General features: G+C 36.9%; 1 protein-coding gene across 1 annotated transcript in view; it reads right to left on the reverse strand.

Moving 5' to 3' along the window:
• Positions 1 to 4,540: 4,540 nt before the first annotated feature.
• The window catches only part of LOC308311690 (uncharacterized protein), a gene marked incomplete at both ends in the record, with an annotated part of 106,443 nt that continues 90,717 nt past the window's right edge, over positions 4,541 to 20,266 (reverse strand). The window contains 4 exons of the mRNA XM_080758479.1: positions 4,541 to 4,751; positions 6,591 to 6,706; positions 7,692 to 7,889; positions 9,084 to 9,317. Coding sequence (XP_080614605.1) covers positions 4,541 to 4,751; positions 6,591 to 6,706; positions 7,692 to 7,889; positions 9,084 to 9,317 — 759 coding nt within the window. The remainder of the gene's footprint in view (positions 4,752 to 6,590; positions 6,707 to 7,691; positions 7,890 to 9,083; positions 9,318 to 20,266) is intronic.

Here is a 20,266-nt window from a genome sequence, read left to right on the forward strand (position 1 = left end):
TGCTGCTGTGGTATGGTAGTTTTCAAACTCACATAGGGTGTATGTAATCTGTGGGAAGTATGTCTGTCTTTGTATAGTGGGCAGGTGCTTAAAAAGTATTTCTCAGTTTCCACCACATTGTGGGTGCATAGTCATCCCTTGGGAGCGGGGTCTTTCTGTGGCGGCCTTTCTCTATTGCAAGGCTGTGTCCACTGATTGTACCTAGTAAAGACTTAAGTTTTGGGTTGTTCACGATGCTCAGGTATTCTGATATATTATCTGTTTAGTGCTATAGCATTCCATTTTGCTTTGGTTTAGGGTTGTCTGTTTCCAGTATGTCCTACACCCTCTGCACTCGTAGATAGTCTGAGACATGACTGGCTACTCAAGACTACTACGGTAGTAGTAAATAATATAGCTGTTTATATTTGTCGATGACATGTATTGAGGTGTAATATGTGATCTGTTGACTTGAATACACAGGATCACAATGGGGAAAAAGTCCTCACGTGTAAATGGGTTGATGCTAAAAGGAAAACCCCATGTTTCTATGCCAGTGGTTCTCAACCTTTTTCATGTCAAGGAACCCAAAAATATCTGTATTTGGGACCCCCCAGAAGCAAAGATTTGAGTTAAATGTTCGCTCTGAAATAATCTGTATTCAAAGATGTGTGCCACATTTTCCCGATTTTTCAAAAATAGCAGATCTACAAGCTCATAGCGTGGCACTTGTGCTGCGCTATGAGCTTGAAGATGGGTTAATGTCTTACTGTACCACGGTGCTGTTTACATTTCTGTCAAGTAGCCTATTCAATCAACAAAGTGTTCTTGAATGTAGAGTGTTTCACTTCCAACAGTCGTGGTGATATTCTGAGCTGTTTTTTTTTTTTCTCAACCCCTACATTTCAGATTAATTCCTTGGCAATGATTGGAGGAACAACACTGAGGGATAACGTCAAGAGAGTCATGGAAAAGTATGTTATTTTATATGTATTAATTGGGCATTGATATTATGGTAGACTTGCATTTACTTTTTTAGTAAAGTAAATGCAAATTACTTAAAGGTCAGACAGAGTTGATAATGGTAATCTCCAGCAAAGAAGTGGTTACATACGTGGCTGTATCCTGGCAGAATTTACTCTTGTCATCAAAAGTGCTCTCAGGACCTCATTCAGCTCTCCTTGACTAAACTAGCACCTCTTGTTTCTCCAACATCTCAATGTCACTATAGCCTAAGCTCCAAACGTCTCAAAAGAAACGAATTGGACTACTTCTCGGCCTGCAGACCAATCTGTTTCAATTTGTGATATTGAATTTTGTTGTTTCCTGTCATGTTTATGAATTGACCACAAGGACTTTCTGCTGTGCTATTCTTTTTAGACTAATTGTATACTTAGTTTAGACTAGTCATTGGTTAGACATGGGTTAAGGTTAGGTTTAGGTGTGCTGCCCTGTGGGAGGTTAGGGTGAGGGTTTGAGATAGGTTGTAGTTGTAGGACTAATGACTGGTCTAACCAAATGACTAGTCTAAACTAAGTGCTGCACCCGTTTGACGGTACTCTGTTACTGTTAACATTTCTGTCTATTCAATCCGTTTTTAACTTTATAAATGGAGTGATATCATTTCTGTTGGCAGTCTGGGTGTTAACTTCTACTGCATGTACCCTGGCCTCAACAGGTACTCTTCTAGGGGGGGCCCTCTACTACAAGTTAATGGAATTGCATCACTTTTAAATACCTTTTGTATCCACAGGTTGATGTCAAATGACCTCATGGCGAAATTCAATATGAAGGGAAAGCTGGGAACCAAAGAAAGAAAGATGTCTTTCATCAAGCTCCACCTCTACTCTGTGGTCATAGGTAAACGGCATATATCCAGTACCCATGTTTTGACACAGTGGCCACTTGTGAATAACCAGGCAACTACCCACAATGTTTGCAAGTGTATACATTCTGGATGGTTGTCTTATGTTCTTTGACACCTAAACTGATATATCTTCTGGCTTTCATTTTGTTATGATGTAGCCAGTGTCCAAACTTGAAATCCCTTTAACTTTGAGCATTATATTAAATGTTTGACCCCTTGTAATTTCTGCCGCTTAATGGTTTTACCGCTTACTGTAGCCCATCTTGTCTGTCTTGCAGAGAGTGTCCAGAGTAGCACCAAAGAGACTGAGGCTAACATCTCTGAGCAAATTGCTTACACCTTGAAATATGCTCCAGACAGGCTGGGTGGAGGTGGCAGGACCAAGACGGACTAGGCTGGAGAAAAGTATTTTTTTTTTTTTTGCACAAGGACTTGACTGGAGAAGACAGTATTATGTTTTGCACAAGGAAGCTGTTTTATTTTGCACAAATACAAAGAACTCATTGATGCACGTGTTTCGGGTCTCTGGGGCTTCGTACACACATAAAGAACTGTTCTGTGCTCTGCCTGTTTCATGGCCGTCTCAATGCTTTTCCAATGGAAGTCACGTGATTTGACCAAACACTTGTGTTTGATTGCCCCCCCCCCCTCCCCCGCATCAAACAAGTGTTTGGTCAAATCACGTGACCACGTGACTTCCATTGGAAAAGCATTGAGGTGGCCATTAAACACAGGCAGGGCAGAACAGTTATTCTTTATGTGTATGAAGCCTGGGACGTGTTTCGCGGGTCCCAGATCTCGCAACAATGTTGTGAAAACTTATGTTATATATATATATATAATATAATACTGTGTGTATATATATATTTTTTTTGTATTTAACCCATTGATGCCTGAAGGTGATTCTACAAAATAATGTCTTCTATGTCTTGACAGTTTGCTAAGTACCATTAATTGGTTTAATAAATCACTGTCTTGATTTATATTTTGTACTGTCTTTAACTTTATTTTTTTCTCATGGCTGTCTAATGTTGGAACTTGATGTAAGGCGCGTATAGATAACATCAGATGTTGACGTCAAACCAATGTTGGTTTATGACGTCAATCAAATTCATTTTCAACTAATATCCAACGTTGGGAGCCGGACCTATAATCAACGTCTACATAACCTCAGAGATTGACGTCAGACCAACGTTAGGTTTTGATGTCAGACCAACGTTAGGTTATGTCAAACCAACGTTAGTTTATGATGTTAGACCAACGTTAGTTTATGATGTTAGACCAACGTTAGGTTATGACGTCAATCAAACTTTCATTTACAACTAATATCCAACGTTGGGAGCCGGACCTATAATCAACGTCTACATAACCTCAGAGATTGACGTCAGACCAACGTTAGTTTATGATGTCAAACCAACGTTAGTTTATGTCAGACCAATGTTGGGTTATGACGTCAATCAAATGTTCATATCCAACCAAAAAACAATGGTCATCCAACGTTGGTTTATGATGTCAGACCAACGTTAGTTTATGATGTCAGACCAACGTTGGGTTATGACGTCAATCAAACTTTCATATCCAACCAAAACACAATGGTCATCCAGATGTCAGACCAACGTTAGTTTATGATGTCAGACCAACGTTAGTTTATGATGTCAGACCAACGTTGGGTTATGACGTCAATCAAACGTTCATATCCAACCAAAAAACAATGGTCATCCAACGTTGGTTTATGATGTCAGACCAACGTTAGTTTATGATGTCAGACCAACGTTGGGTTATGACGTCAATCAAACTTTCATATCCAACCAAAAAACAATGGTCATCCAGATGTCAGACCAACGTTAGTTTATGATGTCAGACCAACGTTAGGTTTTTATGTCAGACCAACGTTGGGTTATGACGTCAATCAAACGTTCATATCCAACCAAAAAACGATAGTCATCCAACGTTGGTTTATGATGTCAGACCAACGTTAGTTTATGATGTCAGACCAACGTTAGGTTTTTATGTCGGACCAACGTTGGGTTATGACGTCAATCAAACTTTCATATCCAACCAACCAACGATGGTCATCCAACGTTGGAGTACAACGTTATCCTAACGTCAAGTAGACGTCTTGTGCCAGCTGGGACAGTATGTGAATGAGAGCATTTTTACCCCCCTACCCAATTAATTCTTACGTTCTTACATAACTTCATTTCAAAATAATTATCTATATTCTCTCTTTTATTTTTAAAAATAGTCTTTAAAAGCTTGTTTTTTTTATCCCATATAGTAACCCACAAATTATTAAATGAAAACAAAACCTTAATGTGGAAATGTACACAAATCATCAATAGCTAAAATAAAATAAAACGCTACTGTGGATGAATATAACCAAAATCTGAAAACCATTCAAACAGTACTAAACATTGATAACAATACAGAAAACAATCATAAAACAAAACAAAAAATGTACACGGACAACAAACATATAATATACAGAATAAAAACAAACAAACAAAAAGAGAAAAGAGGCCAACACCTTCCATCTCTTTGGCATTCATGGAAGGAAGGAACAGTCGAGCAGACTGCAAGGAAGCGTCTCTGTCCAAGAGTCCAGTTCATTGGAACACTTTCACGGAGCGGAGGAGGGGTTTATTTATAGGGAAAATTATCAAAGATATGGACGGTTGTTGTTTTGTTGTTTAATCATTTGGAGTACGTGATGAAGCTGTTCTCAACACAGAGGACGATGTAGGAGGCCGAGCAGCTGCTGGAGCTCTGCTGGAGGAGCTGGCCGCTCTGCAGCGACGAGGCCAGGCCCGTCACGGCCCGGTCCCCGGCCCGCCACGTCTCACAGTTGTTGTCCGTCTGCCGGTGGCCCTTGTTGCTTGACCCGTGCCAGACCATCTTCTCTGGCCTGGAGACAGACAGATGAAAGAGAAAAGCAGAGTCAGAGTAATGCCAGATCCTGCAGTGTGTTCAGTCAGTGTGTCTTGTTTCATTATATTGGCTCAATCCTTTTTTCTTTTTTTTTTTTCTTTTTTATCCCACGATTTTGTAACCCAGTTTTCTTTTCACCCAGTGCCAATTATCTAAAGCAATCCTGGGCGCTACACTTCCTCTGCCAACCTGGGGCAGCGGACTGACCTCATGCCTCCTTCTATGCATGAGGAGTCCAAGCTGCTTCTTTTCACCTGACAGAGGGGAATTTCCCCGGCCGGACGTAGCGCGTGGAAGGGACACATTATTCCGTCCAGTTCCTTTCCCCTCCATCAGGCGCCCCGGCTGGCCAGGGGTAGGTAGTTTTAGAGACCAGGATTACGGCATGTTTTTGTGAGGGTATCTAGGTACCCTAGGGGACACGGGGAGAACATGCAAACTCCACACAGAAAGGCCCTTTCGCCAACCCCCGCCTCGGGTATGGGCACTGATGACGCGGAGGAGGGAACACGCCGCCAGTGCCCACAGCGTCCCCAGCAGGAATCAAACCCAGGACCTTCTAGCTGTGAGGCGACAGCACGACCAACTGTGCCTCCGTGTCCTCGATATTGGCTCCATCCTGAATGATTGCATAGAAAGACTTGGTAGACTAACACTAGGGCATTAGGTAAACTAGTTTACTAGTCGACCAGTAAATCCACTAGTACCACCATGTTGGTACTAGTTGACCAGTAGGCCTCAAGATCAGGTAGATTAAAGTTATAATAGTCACCAATGTACACAGTTTTTAAATGTACAAATATTTATCTCCAAAAATAATAGGTAGTTAATCAACTAGTCGACTAGGCAACTAGTCAACTAGTAAAAATGACTAGAAGTGAATGGCCTAATAACTAACTAACACACAGAAAGGGAACATTGTATGTAGGTGTAAAAAAAAATCTCTCTTCCAGTTCCACTCACACATCCAATTATGTAATCTGTGACCTTGACCTTTTCAATCGAAAAGTCAGATGCTACGTTCCTTTTCTACCTGGTATTCCTAGTATACAGTATATTATTTGGATAGTACTGTATGCAATTATATGTGCAGTATGTGTGATTAACTTGTGTGTTTTTGCTCTGTTTAAGAGCGTCTGCCTGTAATCAACCCATCGGTACAGCCTTTCTGTACATGTTATGAAAGTCAAAGCCAAATGTCTGCTAATCAATCCATACTCAATTTAGATTTTTAACATTAATTGTGACCTTGTTGCCACTTGACCTTATGGACCGAAACCTTAATAATCCCTGCAGGGCAACCAACTGATGAAAAAACACATACATTTAAGACATTTTGTTCACAGACAGACATACACGCAGACAGGACAGATTAGAATACCCTGCATGCATGCAGGCAGGCAGGGCAAATATGTGAGATGTTATAGCTAAGTGAATAAATTCTACCCAACATAACAACATAACATTGTATGCACAGAGGAACCTACCATGCACTGTCCCTGAGGATATCTACAGAGGAACCTACCATGCACTGTCCCTGAGGATATTGTATATACCTTTTCCCTTTTTGCTTCCTATATGATGAATTCCTGTTCTGTTCTTTAACTATATAGAAGTGTCTATTTGTATGTCTCTAAATGTTTTGATGAATTGAACAATGTGGACCCTGTTGTAAACAAGTGTAATGCTTAATTGGGTCGTCCACTCACAGTTAACAGTCTTTGTATTGAGTTTGTGCTTGAAATGTACTGTAATTCTGCAAACTGTTAATAAATATTTAAATCAATCAATTCAATCAATCAATCAAGGAACCTACCATGCACTGTCCCTGAGGATATCCCGACCATCAAAGGAGTAGATCGGTGTATTATCGTTCATTCTGCCTCCGTTCTCACTGAAGACCGCGTCCCAGCTGCTAAACAGTGTTTGGTCCTGGACAGAGAAGAACAGCATTGTTTAGTATGAATAGGGGAACATAGTAGCTTCACTAAATAATAGTGAATACTGTTCTCATCATTGTTTATTATGAATAGGGGAACACATTAGCTTCACTATATACTAGTAAATATACTGTTCTCATCATTGTTTAGTATGAACAGGGGAACATAGTAGCTTCACTAAATAATAGTAAATATACTGTTCTCATCATTGTTTAGTATGAACAGGGGAACATAGTAGCTTCACTAAATAATAGTAAATATACTGTTCTCATCATTGTTTAGTATGAACAGGGGAACACATTAGCTTCACTATATAATAGTAAATATACTGTTCTCATCATTGTTTATTATGAATAGGGGAACACAGTAGCTTCACTAAATAATAGTAAATACTGTTCTCACGGAAGAGCGCAAGCGAAAACATAAATCAGGCTTTGACAGACATCACGGCACAATCACCACAGTAATCATCCTATTAACATACGCAATAAACTCTATAATCCAATATGGCAACAAAAAAAATACGGTGAATCAGCTTTTTGCTTCTAGGGGCCGACGGCGTGGAACAAACTCCCACTGTACCTTCGACAGGCATGCAGCCTCTGTAGACATTTCTAAAGCGCAGCTCAAGACCCACTTCTACACCATTGCTTTTAATTGATCTTTTAATTTTTTTGTTATTCATGTCCTCACTGTATTGCATTACTGCTATTATTTTTAATGTTTTATATGCCTTGCTTTTCTTCTTTTTTTTTTTTTTCTCCATTGCTCTGTAAAACACTTTGAGCAGCATTTCATGTCATGAAAGGTGCTATACAAATAAAGCTTTATTATTATTATTATTAATAATAATATATCGTGCACAAACTATCCTGGGTGGTAGTAACTGTACTTACCTTGAGGTTTATGATGGGGAGACTGTCTCTGTCTGACTTGATAAACTCTATAATCGGTGGTACAGTAGTAACTGTACTTACCTTGAGGTTTAGGATGGGGAGACTGTCTCTGTCTGACTTGCGGACGATGCGGTAAAGGTCCTGGAGCTTGGAGGACATGAAGGCCCTGAAGGTCCCCTTCAGGCCGATGGCGCGGGCCTGGTGGAAGCAGAGGAGGTCTGCCCCGCGGATGCCCCGCATGTTACCGCCATGAGGCGCATTCACGGCGATCAGATGGAGCTGCGATAAGAAGCAGAGACACATTTCATTTGTAAAAAGAAAAGAGCCACTTTGCATGGTCCTTACTTACTCTTGCTACAGATATGCTTAGATATTTTCGTGTTGACTTTTTAACATCATTTCATGGAATTTTTTGGTTGACACGTGATGATGCGGTTATGGAATGAATGAATGAATGAATGAATGAATGAATGAATGAATGAATGAATGAATGAATGACTGAATGAATTATTCCGAACATGATAAAATTAGACAAAAAATAGTAGAATAATAAATTGTATAATTATTTTTTTTATTTACTTAATAAGTTAATAATTATATTTAGTTTAACTTTCATGTTCGGAAAGGAGTAGGGAGAAATAAAAAACTTATATAACCCAACCCCTTTATAACTTATTACAGCGTCATCGCTTGACGTCAGTACATAAATACCAACATGGTATAAACTAAACAAAACAGATAAATTAAGTACATAATGAAATAATGTAATAGTGTAAGTCATATATATTTATTATAAACATGTATTGTATATGCTCTATAATGTATTCTATATATCATATTATCAATACAAAATATGACACTGAAGCCGATGGTGAGTCAGGGACATTGTGGTTATATGGCCATCAGAAAGCCCTTGTATTTTGTTTCAATCAGATGAGACTTTTCAGGTCACTGATCTGATGTCAGACCTTGTGAACACTGTTGCTTCTAATCACACAGAGACAGTGCATCCCTCACCAGATAACGCGCCTATTGCTGCGCCTATTGCTGCGCCTATATGCTGCTATTACAGTTCCAACAAAACCATGAGAAAACAATGGGTTGTGCTACATCAACTTCAGTCGCTGGATTACCAAGATTGTAAAGTTGTTGTGAAGTGGATTGTCGATCATGTAGACTAGAGCCTTTGTGGCTGATTTGCTGTGGTGTGACTCAGGTCTGCTCTGCTCCTGAGTGTGGCTTTCCTTTATATATGACGTGTTAGAGACGAGACATACTAAGTCTCAGTCTATTATCTTATGTGACTTGTTAGACTGAGAGGGATCGGGAGTCGAACCCGCAGCCGAGGTGCCCAGACGGTTGAGCTAACCGTCCGCGCCACCCTGAGACATTTTAAATTAATTACTTCAGCCTTCATGGTTCCCTAGAGAAACTTTTCATGTGACTCGCCCGATCCGAGCATCAAATACTCACCCCGGGCCCTGAGGTGTGCACGTGCCCGGCCGGCTTAGCTGGTACCGGCGGCGGGTTTGGACGGCGTGCGGGAGTGACGGGGTAGCGGATCTCGGGCTGGGAGGGGTATCTCTGGTCTGGGTATCTGGGTGGAACCGGCTCCCTCCTGGGGGGCTCCTCCCTCCTGGGGGGGGGCTGCACCACGGGGGTGTGGCGTGGGAGGGACTGGTCCTGAGACGGAGCAACCTCATTGGTCTGGAAACCAGGAGGACAAACAACAAGGTCACACAGCATGAAACCAGAAGGACAAACACATGAAGGTCACACAGCATGAAATCAGAAGGACAAACACAACAAGGTCACACAGCATGAAACCAGGAGGACAAACACATGAAGGTCACACAGCATGAAACCAGGAGGACAAACACATGAAGGTCACACAGCATGAAACCAGGAGGACAAACACATGAAGGTCACACAGCATGAAACCAGAAGGACAAACACAACAAGGTCACACATCTACAACATCAAATCATCTACAACATTGTTTTGAACTTTAGAAGCTCTGTATTTTAGCAGGATATGAGTATATAATATACTTTAGAAGATTTGAGTTAAAAACGTTGGCTCTGAAATAATATTCAAAGATTTGTGCCACATTTTCACAATAAAATAAAAAAATAGCAGACCTACAAGCTCGTAGCGCGGCACTCAGTGCCGCACTACGAGCTTGTAGATCTGCTATTTTTCAATAGATAAAGCATAATATAATGCTTAAAACACCAAAAAGGGTTTCTGCCCAAAATGGGATAATATACTTTAAGGTACGATTTAATGTCTTTTTAATTATTTAACGGCATGAAAACCAGTGTTCCTATTCCTGGGGCAAACACTTGGTGAAAGTAGCAGATCTACAAGCTGACAGATGGCAAAGAGATGTGGTGTAGAGGGAAGGAAAAAAATCACACCCGTGTGAAGTGAGGGGCGCTCTTATCATCATCTCATGAACAACTGAATTCATGTGATTGGTTAGCTGTTTGAGCTCGTCTACATATGACGTAAATCTCCCCTTCATCGTCAACGGCATTTAATGTTTGGTTTGTCACAAAGTTACATCATACGTCATATTTGACGTAAATTTGGACATAATTATGACCTAATTTCTCATTTCATTGTCAATGGAAAATATGAGAGGTGTGGGGACAAAAGCTGTGTATATATAGGAGGGGCTAGCGCTCCCTGGTGTACTAAATATGTATGTACTAGTAGTATAATAGAATGTAAAATTCTTTACATTCCTTGAATTCCATAGATATAATTAGCATAATCATAAATCCCATACATTCCTTAAATTCCAAAGATATAATTAGCATATGATAGTTATAATTAAAAAAAAAAAAAAAACTAATAATAGTTTTTATAAATGCATGATGTGTGTGTGTGTGTGTGTGTGTGTGTGTGTGTTTTAAAAAGCTGATCTCATCTCTCCCCTCCATGCGTCTCCATGTGACATTCCCAAAAAGCCTACAGTCTCCAGGTGTGAAAAAAGAACAATATAAATGCAGATGACTCACTGGGGGTGAGGTGGGGGATGGTATCTAACCCCCAAGAATCTTGTTTATGTCTTGAAGTCGTTTGAAGTTTGGTGAGGTGTGAATAGAGCAATAGAAATGTAGATGACGCGAGGGGCGGGGGTTGGGGGCTCCACTCTTTTTGGAGCGCCAGGTGCAAGTTGTAACTTGATTTATATGACCATCATGTCTGTTGTCTATGGTTATATTCATGGTTATAAAAGAGTAAATCTTATGGAGTGTAGACTACATTAGACAATGTTTGTGGTATCAGAATGAATACCTCTGACTTTGTTGAAACACGACTAATGAAACTTACCAGACTTAGGAGATAATGATGTACGTGTGAATTCATAGAGAAGAAAGCTTGAACTTATTTTTGGCTCCTCTCTTCCTGGTATGAGTGTAAAGAGACATACCTTCAGATGTACTCCCCCATGCCAGTCTCCTAGCCACATTAGTATGGTGTTTTAAGTATTTTTAGGTAGCCACCCCAGTATTTAGGAAGTTTCACTGTTAACATGGATTAGTTTCGGTAATGTAGGTGTGGGTATCCTTTCTTTTAGGGTTATTTTGTTAATCATTGGGGTTTTGTTTTTGTTGTTTAAGTTGTTGTTAGGAAAGAGATCTGTGTTTTTGTTTTGTGTCTGGAAAAGGTAAGCGTAGGTTTTTTCTTGTATGTACTTAATTAACTTACAAGAGGTAATATATCCATGCATTTTATGTAACTGTGTGAAATCATTGTACTTTGGCTTTTCAACAGGTTTTGGATAACTATATTTGTGGGTGTACTCTAGCCTGACTTTGTTTATTTCTTGTGTAAGTCAAGGATATCCCACCTAGTGGTCAATTTCTATATATATATATATATATATCACACATTCTTGAGATAAGGGACAAAACTTTTTTCAAACTGGATTTTTTTTTTTTTTTAAGATACATTCAAATCAAATAGATGTATTTGTAGACACAGGTCTCAACTACCAATCTTGAGAAGGAACAGGTTTTTCGCATAACATTTCTTTCTAAAATGAGACATTTATGCACTTAATACCTGATTCATGTCAACTCCGTCAGACACACTAAAATCCCTTTTAATTGAATTTTATCATTTCAACAATAATATAAAGTCCTCAGTTATCTTATAATGGCTTTCAGTAATCAAGTTAAGTAATACAAATCTTTTAATATTATTTTGTTCCAATATCACACTATTATGAAATATCCAATTTCTCAAAACCGTCATTTCAACCTTTATTTTCAATATTATAACATGAAAACCATGTAAAAAAAAAAAAAAATCATCATTACGTATCATTTCAGTTGGTGTTTCAATACATAAGCACAAAAGATTTGACAGCAAATTTTCTATTTCTTTGGAAATTAACAAAAACATCACGGGACGAACGTCTGACGGAGTTGACGAACATCTGACGGAGTTGACAAGTTTAACTGATTTAGGTTCTAGACCACCTAGGATCTTGATTCTGGTGACTAATCCCACATTTTCAAGGATGAGGAATACAGTGGTACTATTTAGATTTGCCCTGTGAACATGGCAGCCATTTTTCAAAATGGCCGCCAACTTTCTGTTATTTCCCAATAACTCAAGTTCTACACCACCTAGGATCTTGATTCTGGTGACTAATCATACATTTTCAAGGATGTGGGATACATTGGTACTATTTAGATTTGTCCTGTGACCATGGTAGACATTTTTCAAAATGGCCGCCAACTTTCTGTTATTTCCCAATAACTCAAGTTCTACACCACCTAGGATCTTGATTCTGGTGACTAATCATACATTTTCAAGGGTGAGGAATACAGTTGTACTATTTAGATTTATCCTGTGACCATGGATGGTAGACATTTTCAAAAATGGTGGACCTGCTATTATTTTACCAATTTACTCAGGGAATATTATCAGAATAATATAAAATCTGTGAATACATTTCTTACCAAGAATCTTCTTCACCAATGTTTGTAAAGGTGTCTACTAACATATCCCACATTGGTTTCTATTTGACCACCCTAGGGGCATGTTTGACAGCTGCTGAAAGTTGGGTACCATCAACAACCAATATAAGGCTAAATGTTCTAAATTTCATTATGCTTTAAGTAGCATGTGGCATGTCAAACTAGGGGCTTTTCATGATTCTGGATCCATTCCAAGCATTAGTTTTGCACAAAAAACACTACGTTGGCTAAAAACGGCCATAGCCATCATCACAGATATGATGAGGTCAGCACATGTCGGCACATTTGGGCAAGTGGCTATGGCCAAACTAGGGGGTCTATGGCCAAACTAGGGGTCAAACTCCTTGGGCTAAATTCGGTGAGGTGAACATTGAGCAGTGAACAGTGAGCGAAAGACTGAAGACAGAAGATTTGGCTTCAGGACCATCAGGCAGGATGTGCAGACACTGAAGGCATCAGTGTCTTTCTCTGTGTCCCCAGCATGTCAACCAAAGCAATGTTACCAAATCAAAGGAGCCTTCACCTCATGTCACCTGGGGCTGGGTGAGCAATCGTATCCTGTATCTAAACTCACAACTAAATACAGACACTTGGCCAGACTGCCGTTTGAAAGGGTCAAACCCCTCATCCTGATTGGGGAAGACCACCCCACCTAATCACACCAACCGAACAAGTGAGGTTGGGGCCTCCAGGTGGGCCAGCAGCCATCTGCACAAGACTGGGCTGGACCCTGCAGGAAAGCAATCTCCAGCCAAGACAATGTAAGTTGACTATAACAGAGCCCCAGAACACAGAGCTCAGGAGAAGGATGGAGAAACACTGGCAGGAGGCCACCAAGATACAATGCCCCAGAGACCCAGAGTGTGCCACCACTGGCAGTAAGGAGATCAACTGCTGCAGCAAAGATGTCATGAAAGGCAAGTCTTCACCAAAAAAAACCCTGAACCTAATCGGGGTGTCAAGAGACCAAAGTTTCTCCCCCACAGTTCCCTGCAGTGGCCAGTGAAGTCAAACTGTGCATCTGTACCTGAAAGGGGCAAGTCAAAGGCCAGAAAGCCCACCTCCTTTTAATGTCCTGTCAGTAGAAACTCAACCTGCACCTGAAATAAGCCCTTACCTCTCCCAGAGAAAGTTCATCCTTGAAAATGTAATGATTAGTCGCCAGAATCAAGATCCTTGGTGGTCTAAAACTTGAGTTATTGGTAAAATAACAGCAGGTTGGTGGTCATTTTGAAAAACAATGGCTGCCATGGTCACAGGACAAATCTAAATAGTACCACTGTATTTCTCATCTTTTAAAATGTATGATTAGTCGCCAAAATCAAGATCCTAGGTGGTCTAAAACTTGAGTTATTGTAAAATAACAGCAGGTGGCGGCCATTTTGAAAAAAGAAATGGCTGCTATGGTCACAGGACAAATCTAAATATTACCAATGTACCCCACATCCTTGAAAATGTATGATTAGTCACCAGAATCAAGATCCTAGGTGGTGTAGAACTTGAGTTATTGTAAAATAACAGCAGGTGGCGGCCATTTTGAAAAATGGCTGCCATGGTCACAGGGAAAGTCTAAATTGTACCACTGTATCCCTCATCCTTGAAAATGAGGTCTTAGTCACCAGAATCAAGATCCTAGGTGGTGTAGAACTTGAGTTATTGTAAAATAACATCAGGTGGCGGCTCTTTTGTAATATGGCTGCCATGGTCACCACGAGACAAATCTGTGATGGCCCCATAGCCAAAAATGTTCCTTAAGGCATGCTCTAACTGTGTGCCAAATTAGAATACTGCCCATTATTCAAAAACAATAATTTTATTGTTTTAGGAACACTTTTGTCAACTCCGTCAGATACACGTCAACTCCGTCAGACACAAAATCTGACGGAGTTGACGTCTGACGGAGTTGACAAAATGGCATTTGTTTTCATCTTAACCCTCTTTAGTACAATGTAGCCATTTTGTTTTTGCTTAATTTTGTTAGCTAAACCTAACCCCTAAACTAAAATAATAAACATTATTTTGGAATTCTTAACAAAGATCATAAAAATGTGCAGACGGAGTTGACATGTAAAAGCTGTGACCACATTGTTATCAACATTGTTTGTTTAAAATATCAAACAATTGAATGCTTGTCAGACCAGGTACTCCACTGTTGCAACAAATATAAATGGGACTTGGAAAAGGAGTCTTCAGGCTAAATCTGTCGACAATATTTTCTGATTAATTTAAGACTTTAAAAAAAACCTGACGGAGTTGAAATTAACTGTGTATATTATTTGCTATGTTGTTGACAATCTACTTTAATTTAGTATGTATATTTATGTGATTGTGACAGTATTAGACACTTTTTTGGCAGTTTGAAATTGTGGCCACTTGCTGGGGACAGGCTAAATACAGGCCTTTTTGGGTACAGGGCCTGCTTTTAAATAATTCAGATGGAATATGAAAACAATTATAATGAAATTAAGGGCATAATAATACACAACTGTATTACACTTAACTTTGCAAGTGCTTTTATTTTTATGAATTAATTTATTTTTTACATAAAATAAGGCTCTTATGTGTGGGACATGTTTTTTCCACTTTTGTCCCTCATCTCAAGAATGAGTGACATATATATATATATATATATATATATATATATATATATATATATATATATATATATATATATATATAATTACACTGCAATACCAACTATGCCCTGATGTGATTTCAGTCACCTAGTGCAATGTTTTCAATCAATGGTCCGGGGACCACCAGTGGTCCTTGAATGGGTTCAGGTGACCCCCACAAGCTAAATCATGGAGAGTTGGTAACCAAATAGACCCCTTATAGATCTTTAACTCTATACTTTTCAATATTTTGTGATTTACAAGTTCATACAAGCTAGTAGGATATTGTTTAACGTATGGCGTATATTATTTTTGGTGTGTTGTGTTTTTGAATTTTGTATGATTCATGTGGTCCTAATGTTTTGTTTTAATGTATGTCTTATATATTTTTTGGTGTGTTGTGTTGTGTTGTGTTGTGTTTTTGAATTTTGTATGCTTCATGTGGTCGTAATGTTTTGTTTTAATGTATGTCTTGTATTATTTCTGGTGTGTTGTGTTGTGTTTTTGAATTTTGTATGCTTCAGGTTGTCCTAATGTGTTTGGTTTAATATATGTATTGTATTTATTTCTGGTGTGTTGTGCTGTGTTTTAGAATTTTTGTATGCTTCATGTTGTCCTAATGTGTTGGTTTAATGTATGTATTGTATTATTTTTGGTGTGTTGTGCTGTGTTTTTGAATTTTGTATGATTCATGTGGTCCTAATGTGTTGTTTTAATGTATATCTTGTATTATTTTTGGTGTGTTGTGTTGTGTTTTTTGAATTGTGTATGCCTCATGTTGTACTACTGTGTTGTTTAATGTATATCTTGCATTATTTTTGGTGTGTTGTGCTGTGTTTAATTTTGTATGATCCATGTGGTCCTAATGTTTTTGTTTTAATGTATGTCTTGTATTATTTTTGGTGTGTTGTGTTGTGTTTTTTTAATTTTTTATGCCTCATGTTGTACTAATGTGTTGTTTTAATGTATATCTTGCATTATTTTTGGTGTATTGTGTTATGTTTTTGAATTTTTTATGCTTCATGTTGTACTAATGTTTTTGTTTTAATGTATGTATTGTAGTATTTTTGGTGTGTTGTGTTGTGTCTTTGATTTTTGTATGATTCATGTGGTCCTAATGTTTTTGTTTTAATGTATATCTTGTATTATTTTTGGTGTGTTGTGTTGTGTTTTTGAATTTTGCATGCTTCATGTTGTCCTAATGTTTTGTTTTAATGTATATCTTGTATTATTTTTGGTGTGTTGTGTTTTTGGATTTTGTATGCTTCATGTTGTCCTAATGTTTTTGTTTTAATGTATATATTGTATTATTTTTGGTGTGTTGTGTTGTGTCTTCGAATTTTGTATGATTAATGTGGTCCTAATGTTTTTGTTTTAATGTATGTCTTGTATTGTTTTTGGTGTGTTGTGTTGTTTTTGAATTTTGTATGATTCATGTGGTCCTAATGTTTTGTTTTAATGTATGTCTTGTATTATTTTTGGTGTGTTGTGTGGTGTTTTTGAATTTTGTATGTTTCATATTGTACTAATGTGTTGTTTTAATGTATATCTTGTATTATTCTTGGTGTGTTGTGTTGTGTTTTTGCATTTTGTATGCTTATATCTTGTATTATTTGTGGTGTGTTGTGTTGTGTTTTTTGAATTTTGTATGCTTCACGTTGTCCTAATGCTTTGGTTTAATGTATATCTTGTATTATTTTTGTGTGTTGTGTTGTGTTTTTGAATTTTGTATGCTTCATGTTGTCCTAATGTTTTGTTTTAATGTATGTTTTGTATTATTTTGGTGTATGAGAGAAAATAATATTTTTTAGGACACAACACAACACACCAAAAATAATACAATACATACAATAAACCAACACATTAGGACAACATGAAGCATACAAAATTAAAAAACACAACACAACACACCAAAAATAATACAAGATATACATAAAACAAAACATTAGGAGAACATAAAGCATACAAAATTCAAAAACACAACACAACACACCAAAAATAATACAAGATATACATAAAAAAAAACATTGGGACAACATGAAGCATACACAATTCAAAAACACAACACATCAAAAATAATACAAGACATACATTAAACCAAAACATTAGTACAACATGAAGCATACAAAATTCAAAAACACAACACAACACATCAAAAATAATACAATACATACATTAAAACAAAACATTAGGACAACATGAGGCATACAAAATTCAAAAACACAACACAACACATCAAAAATAATACAAGATATACATTAAAACAAAACATTAAGACAACATGAGGCATACAAAATTCAAAAACACAACACAACAAAAAAAATACAAGATATACATTAAACAAAACATTAGGACAACATGAAGCATACAAAATTCAAAGACACAACACAACACACCAAAAATAATACAAGATATACATTAAAACAAAACATTAGGACAACATAAAGCATACAAAATTCAAAAACACAACACAACACCCCAGAAATAATACAAGATATACATTAAAACAAAACATTAGGACAACATAAAGCATACAAAATTCAAAAACACAACACAACACACCAAAAATAATGCAAGATATACATTAAAACAACACATTAGTACAACATGAGGCATACAAAATTCAAAAAACACAACACAACACACCAAAAATAATACAAGATATACATTAAAACAACACATTAGGACCACATGAATCATACAAAATAAAATACAACACAACACACCAAAAATAATACAAGACATACATTAAAACAAAAACATTAGGACCACATGAATCATACAAAATTCAAAAACACAGCACAACACTCCAAAAATAATGCAAGATATACATTAAAACAACACATTAGTACAACATGAGGCATACAAAATTCAAAAAACACAACAAAACACACCAAAAATAATACAAGATATACATTAAAACAAAAACATTAGGACCACATGAATCATACAAAATTCAAAAACACAGCACAACACACCAAAAATAATACAATACATACATTAAACCAAAACATTAGCACAACATGAAGCATACAAAAATTCAAAAACACAGCACAACACACCAGAAATAAATACAATACATACATTAAACCAACACATTAGGACCACATGAATCATACAAAATTCAAAGACACAACACAACACACCAAAAATAATACAAGATATACATTAAAACAAAACATTAGGACAACATAAAGCATACAAAATTCAAAAACACAACACAACACCCCAGAAATAATACAAGATATACATTAAAACAAAACATTAGGACAACATAAAGCATACAAAATTCAAAAACACAACACAACACACCAGAAAAAAATACAATACATATATTAAACAAACACATTAGGACAACATGAAGCATACAAAATTCAAAAAACACAACACAACACACCAAAAATAATACAAGACATACATTAAAACAAAACATTAGTACAACATGAAGCATACAAAATTCAAAAACACAACACAACACATCAAAAATAATACAAGATATACATTAACACAAAACATTAAGACAACATGAGGCATACAAAATTCAAAAACACAACACAACACACCACAAATAATACAAGATATACATTAAAACAACACATTAGTACAACATGAGGCATACAAAATTCAAAAACACAACACAACACACCAGAAATAATACAATACATACATTAAAACTAGGGCCGGGACAAATTGCGATTAATTGCGATTAATTAACTACAGAAAAATTAATGCATTAAAAAAATTAACGCATTTTAATCGCACTATTTTTTTCACCGCGGAACGTTGTCACTGGACAGTTTTCAGACGGACCTGCGCACCAAGTGTCCGTGTCCTCTTCAGACAATAACACCACCAGACACTGAGAAGCCGCTGAGATCACTTTGCTTGTCCCCGTGGATTGGAAATAGGATTTAAAAGGCTATCCGATGGTAGCGTTGATTACAGCACAGTTGTGTGCAATTATTCAATTAAGAATTATTACCCCTATTACTACAAAAACAATGTTTTATTGCATAAACTTATGTATTCACTATTCATTGATTCACTAGTATACCAAAATCCATTTGAAAAAATAGCTCTCACAGTTCTTGGGTGAAATAATGATATGCGATTAATCTAGATGAATTAACTACAAAGCTTCTGATTAATTAGATTAATTGTTTTTAATCGAGTCCCAGCTCTAATTAAAACAACACATTAGTACAACATGAGGCATACAAAATTCAAAATCACAGCACAACACACCAAAAATAATACAATACATACATTAAACCAACACATTAGGACCACATGAATCATACAAAATTCAAAGACACAACACAACACACCAAAAATAATACAAGATATACATTAAAACAAAATATTAGGACAACATAAAGCATACAAATTTCAAAAACACAACAAAACACCCCAGAAATAATACAAGATATACATTAAAACAAAACATTAGGACAACATAAAGCATACAAAATTCAAAAACACAACACAACACACCAGAAATAATACAATACATATATTAACAAACACATTAGGACAACATGAAGCATACAAAATTCAAAAAACACAACACAACACACCAAAAATAATACAAGACATACTTTAAAAAAAACATTAGTACAACATGAAGCATACAAAATTCAAAAACACAACACAACACATCAAAAATAATACAAGACATACATTAAACCAACACATTAGGACAACATGAAGCATACAAAATTCAAAAACACAACACACCACATAAAAAATAATAAGAGATATACATTAACACAAAACATTAAGACAACATGAGGCATACAAAATTCAAAAACACAACACAACACACCAGAAATAATACAATACATACATTAAAACAACACATTAGTACAACATGAGGCATACAAAATTCAAAATCACAGCACAACACACCAAAAATAATACAATACATACATTAAACCAACACATTAGGACCACATGAATCATACAAAATTCAAAGACACAACACAACACACCAAAAATAATACAAGATATACATTAAAACAAAACATTAGGACAACATAAA

Source organism: Protomyctophum bolini, assembly GCF_963924005.1.
Source record: "Protomyctophum bolini genome assembly, chromosome: 24".
NCBI classification, from domain to species: Eukaryota; Metazoa; Chordata; class Actinopteri; order Myctophiformes; family Myctophidae; genus Protomyctophum; species Protomyctophum bolini.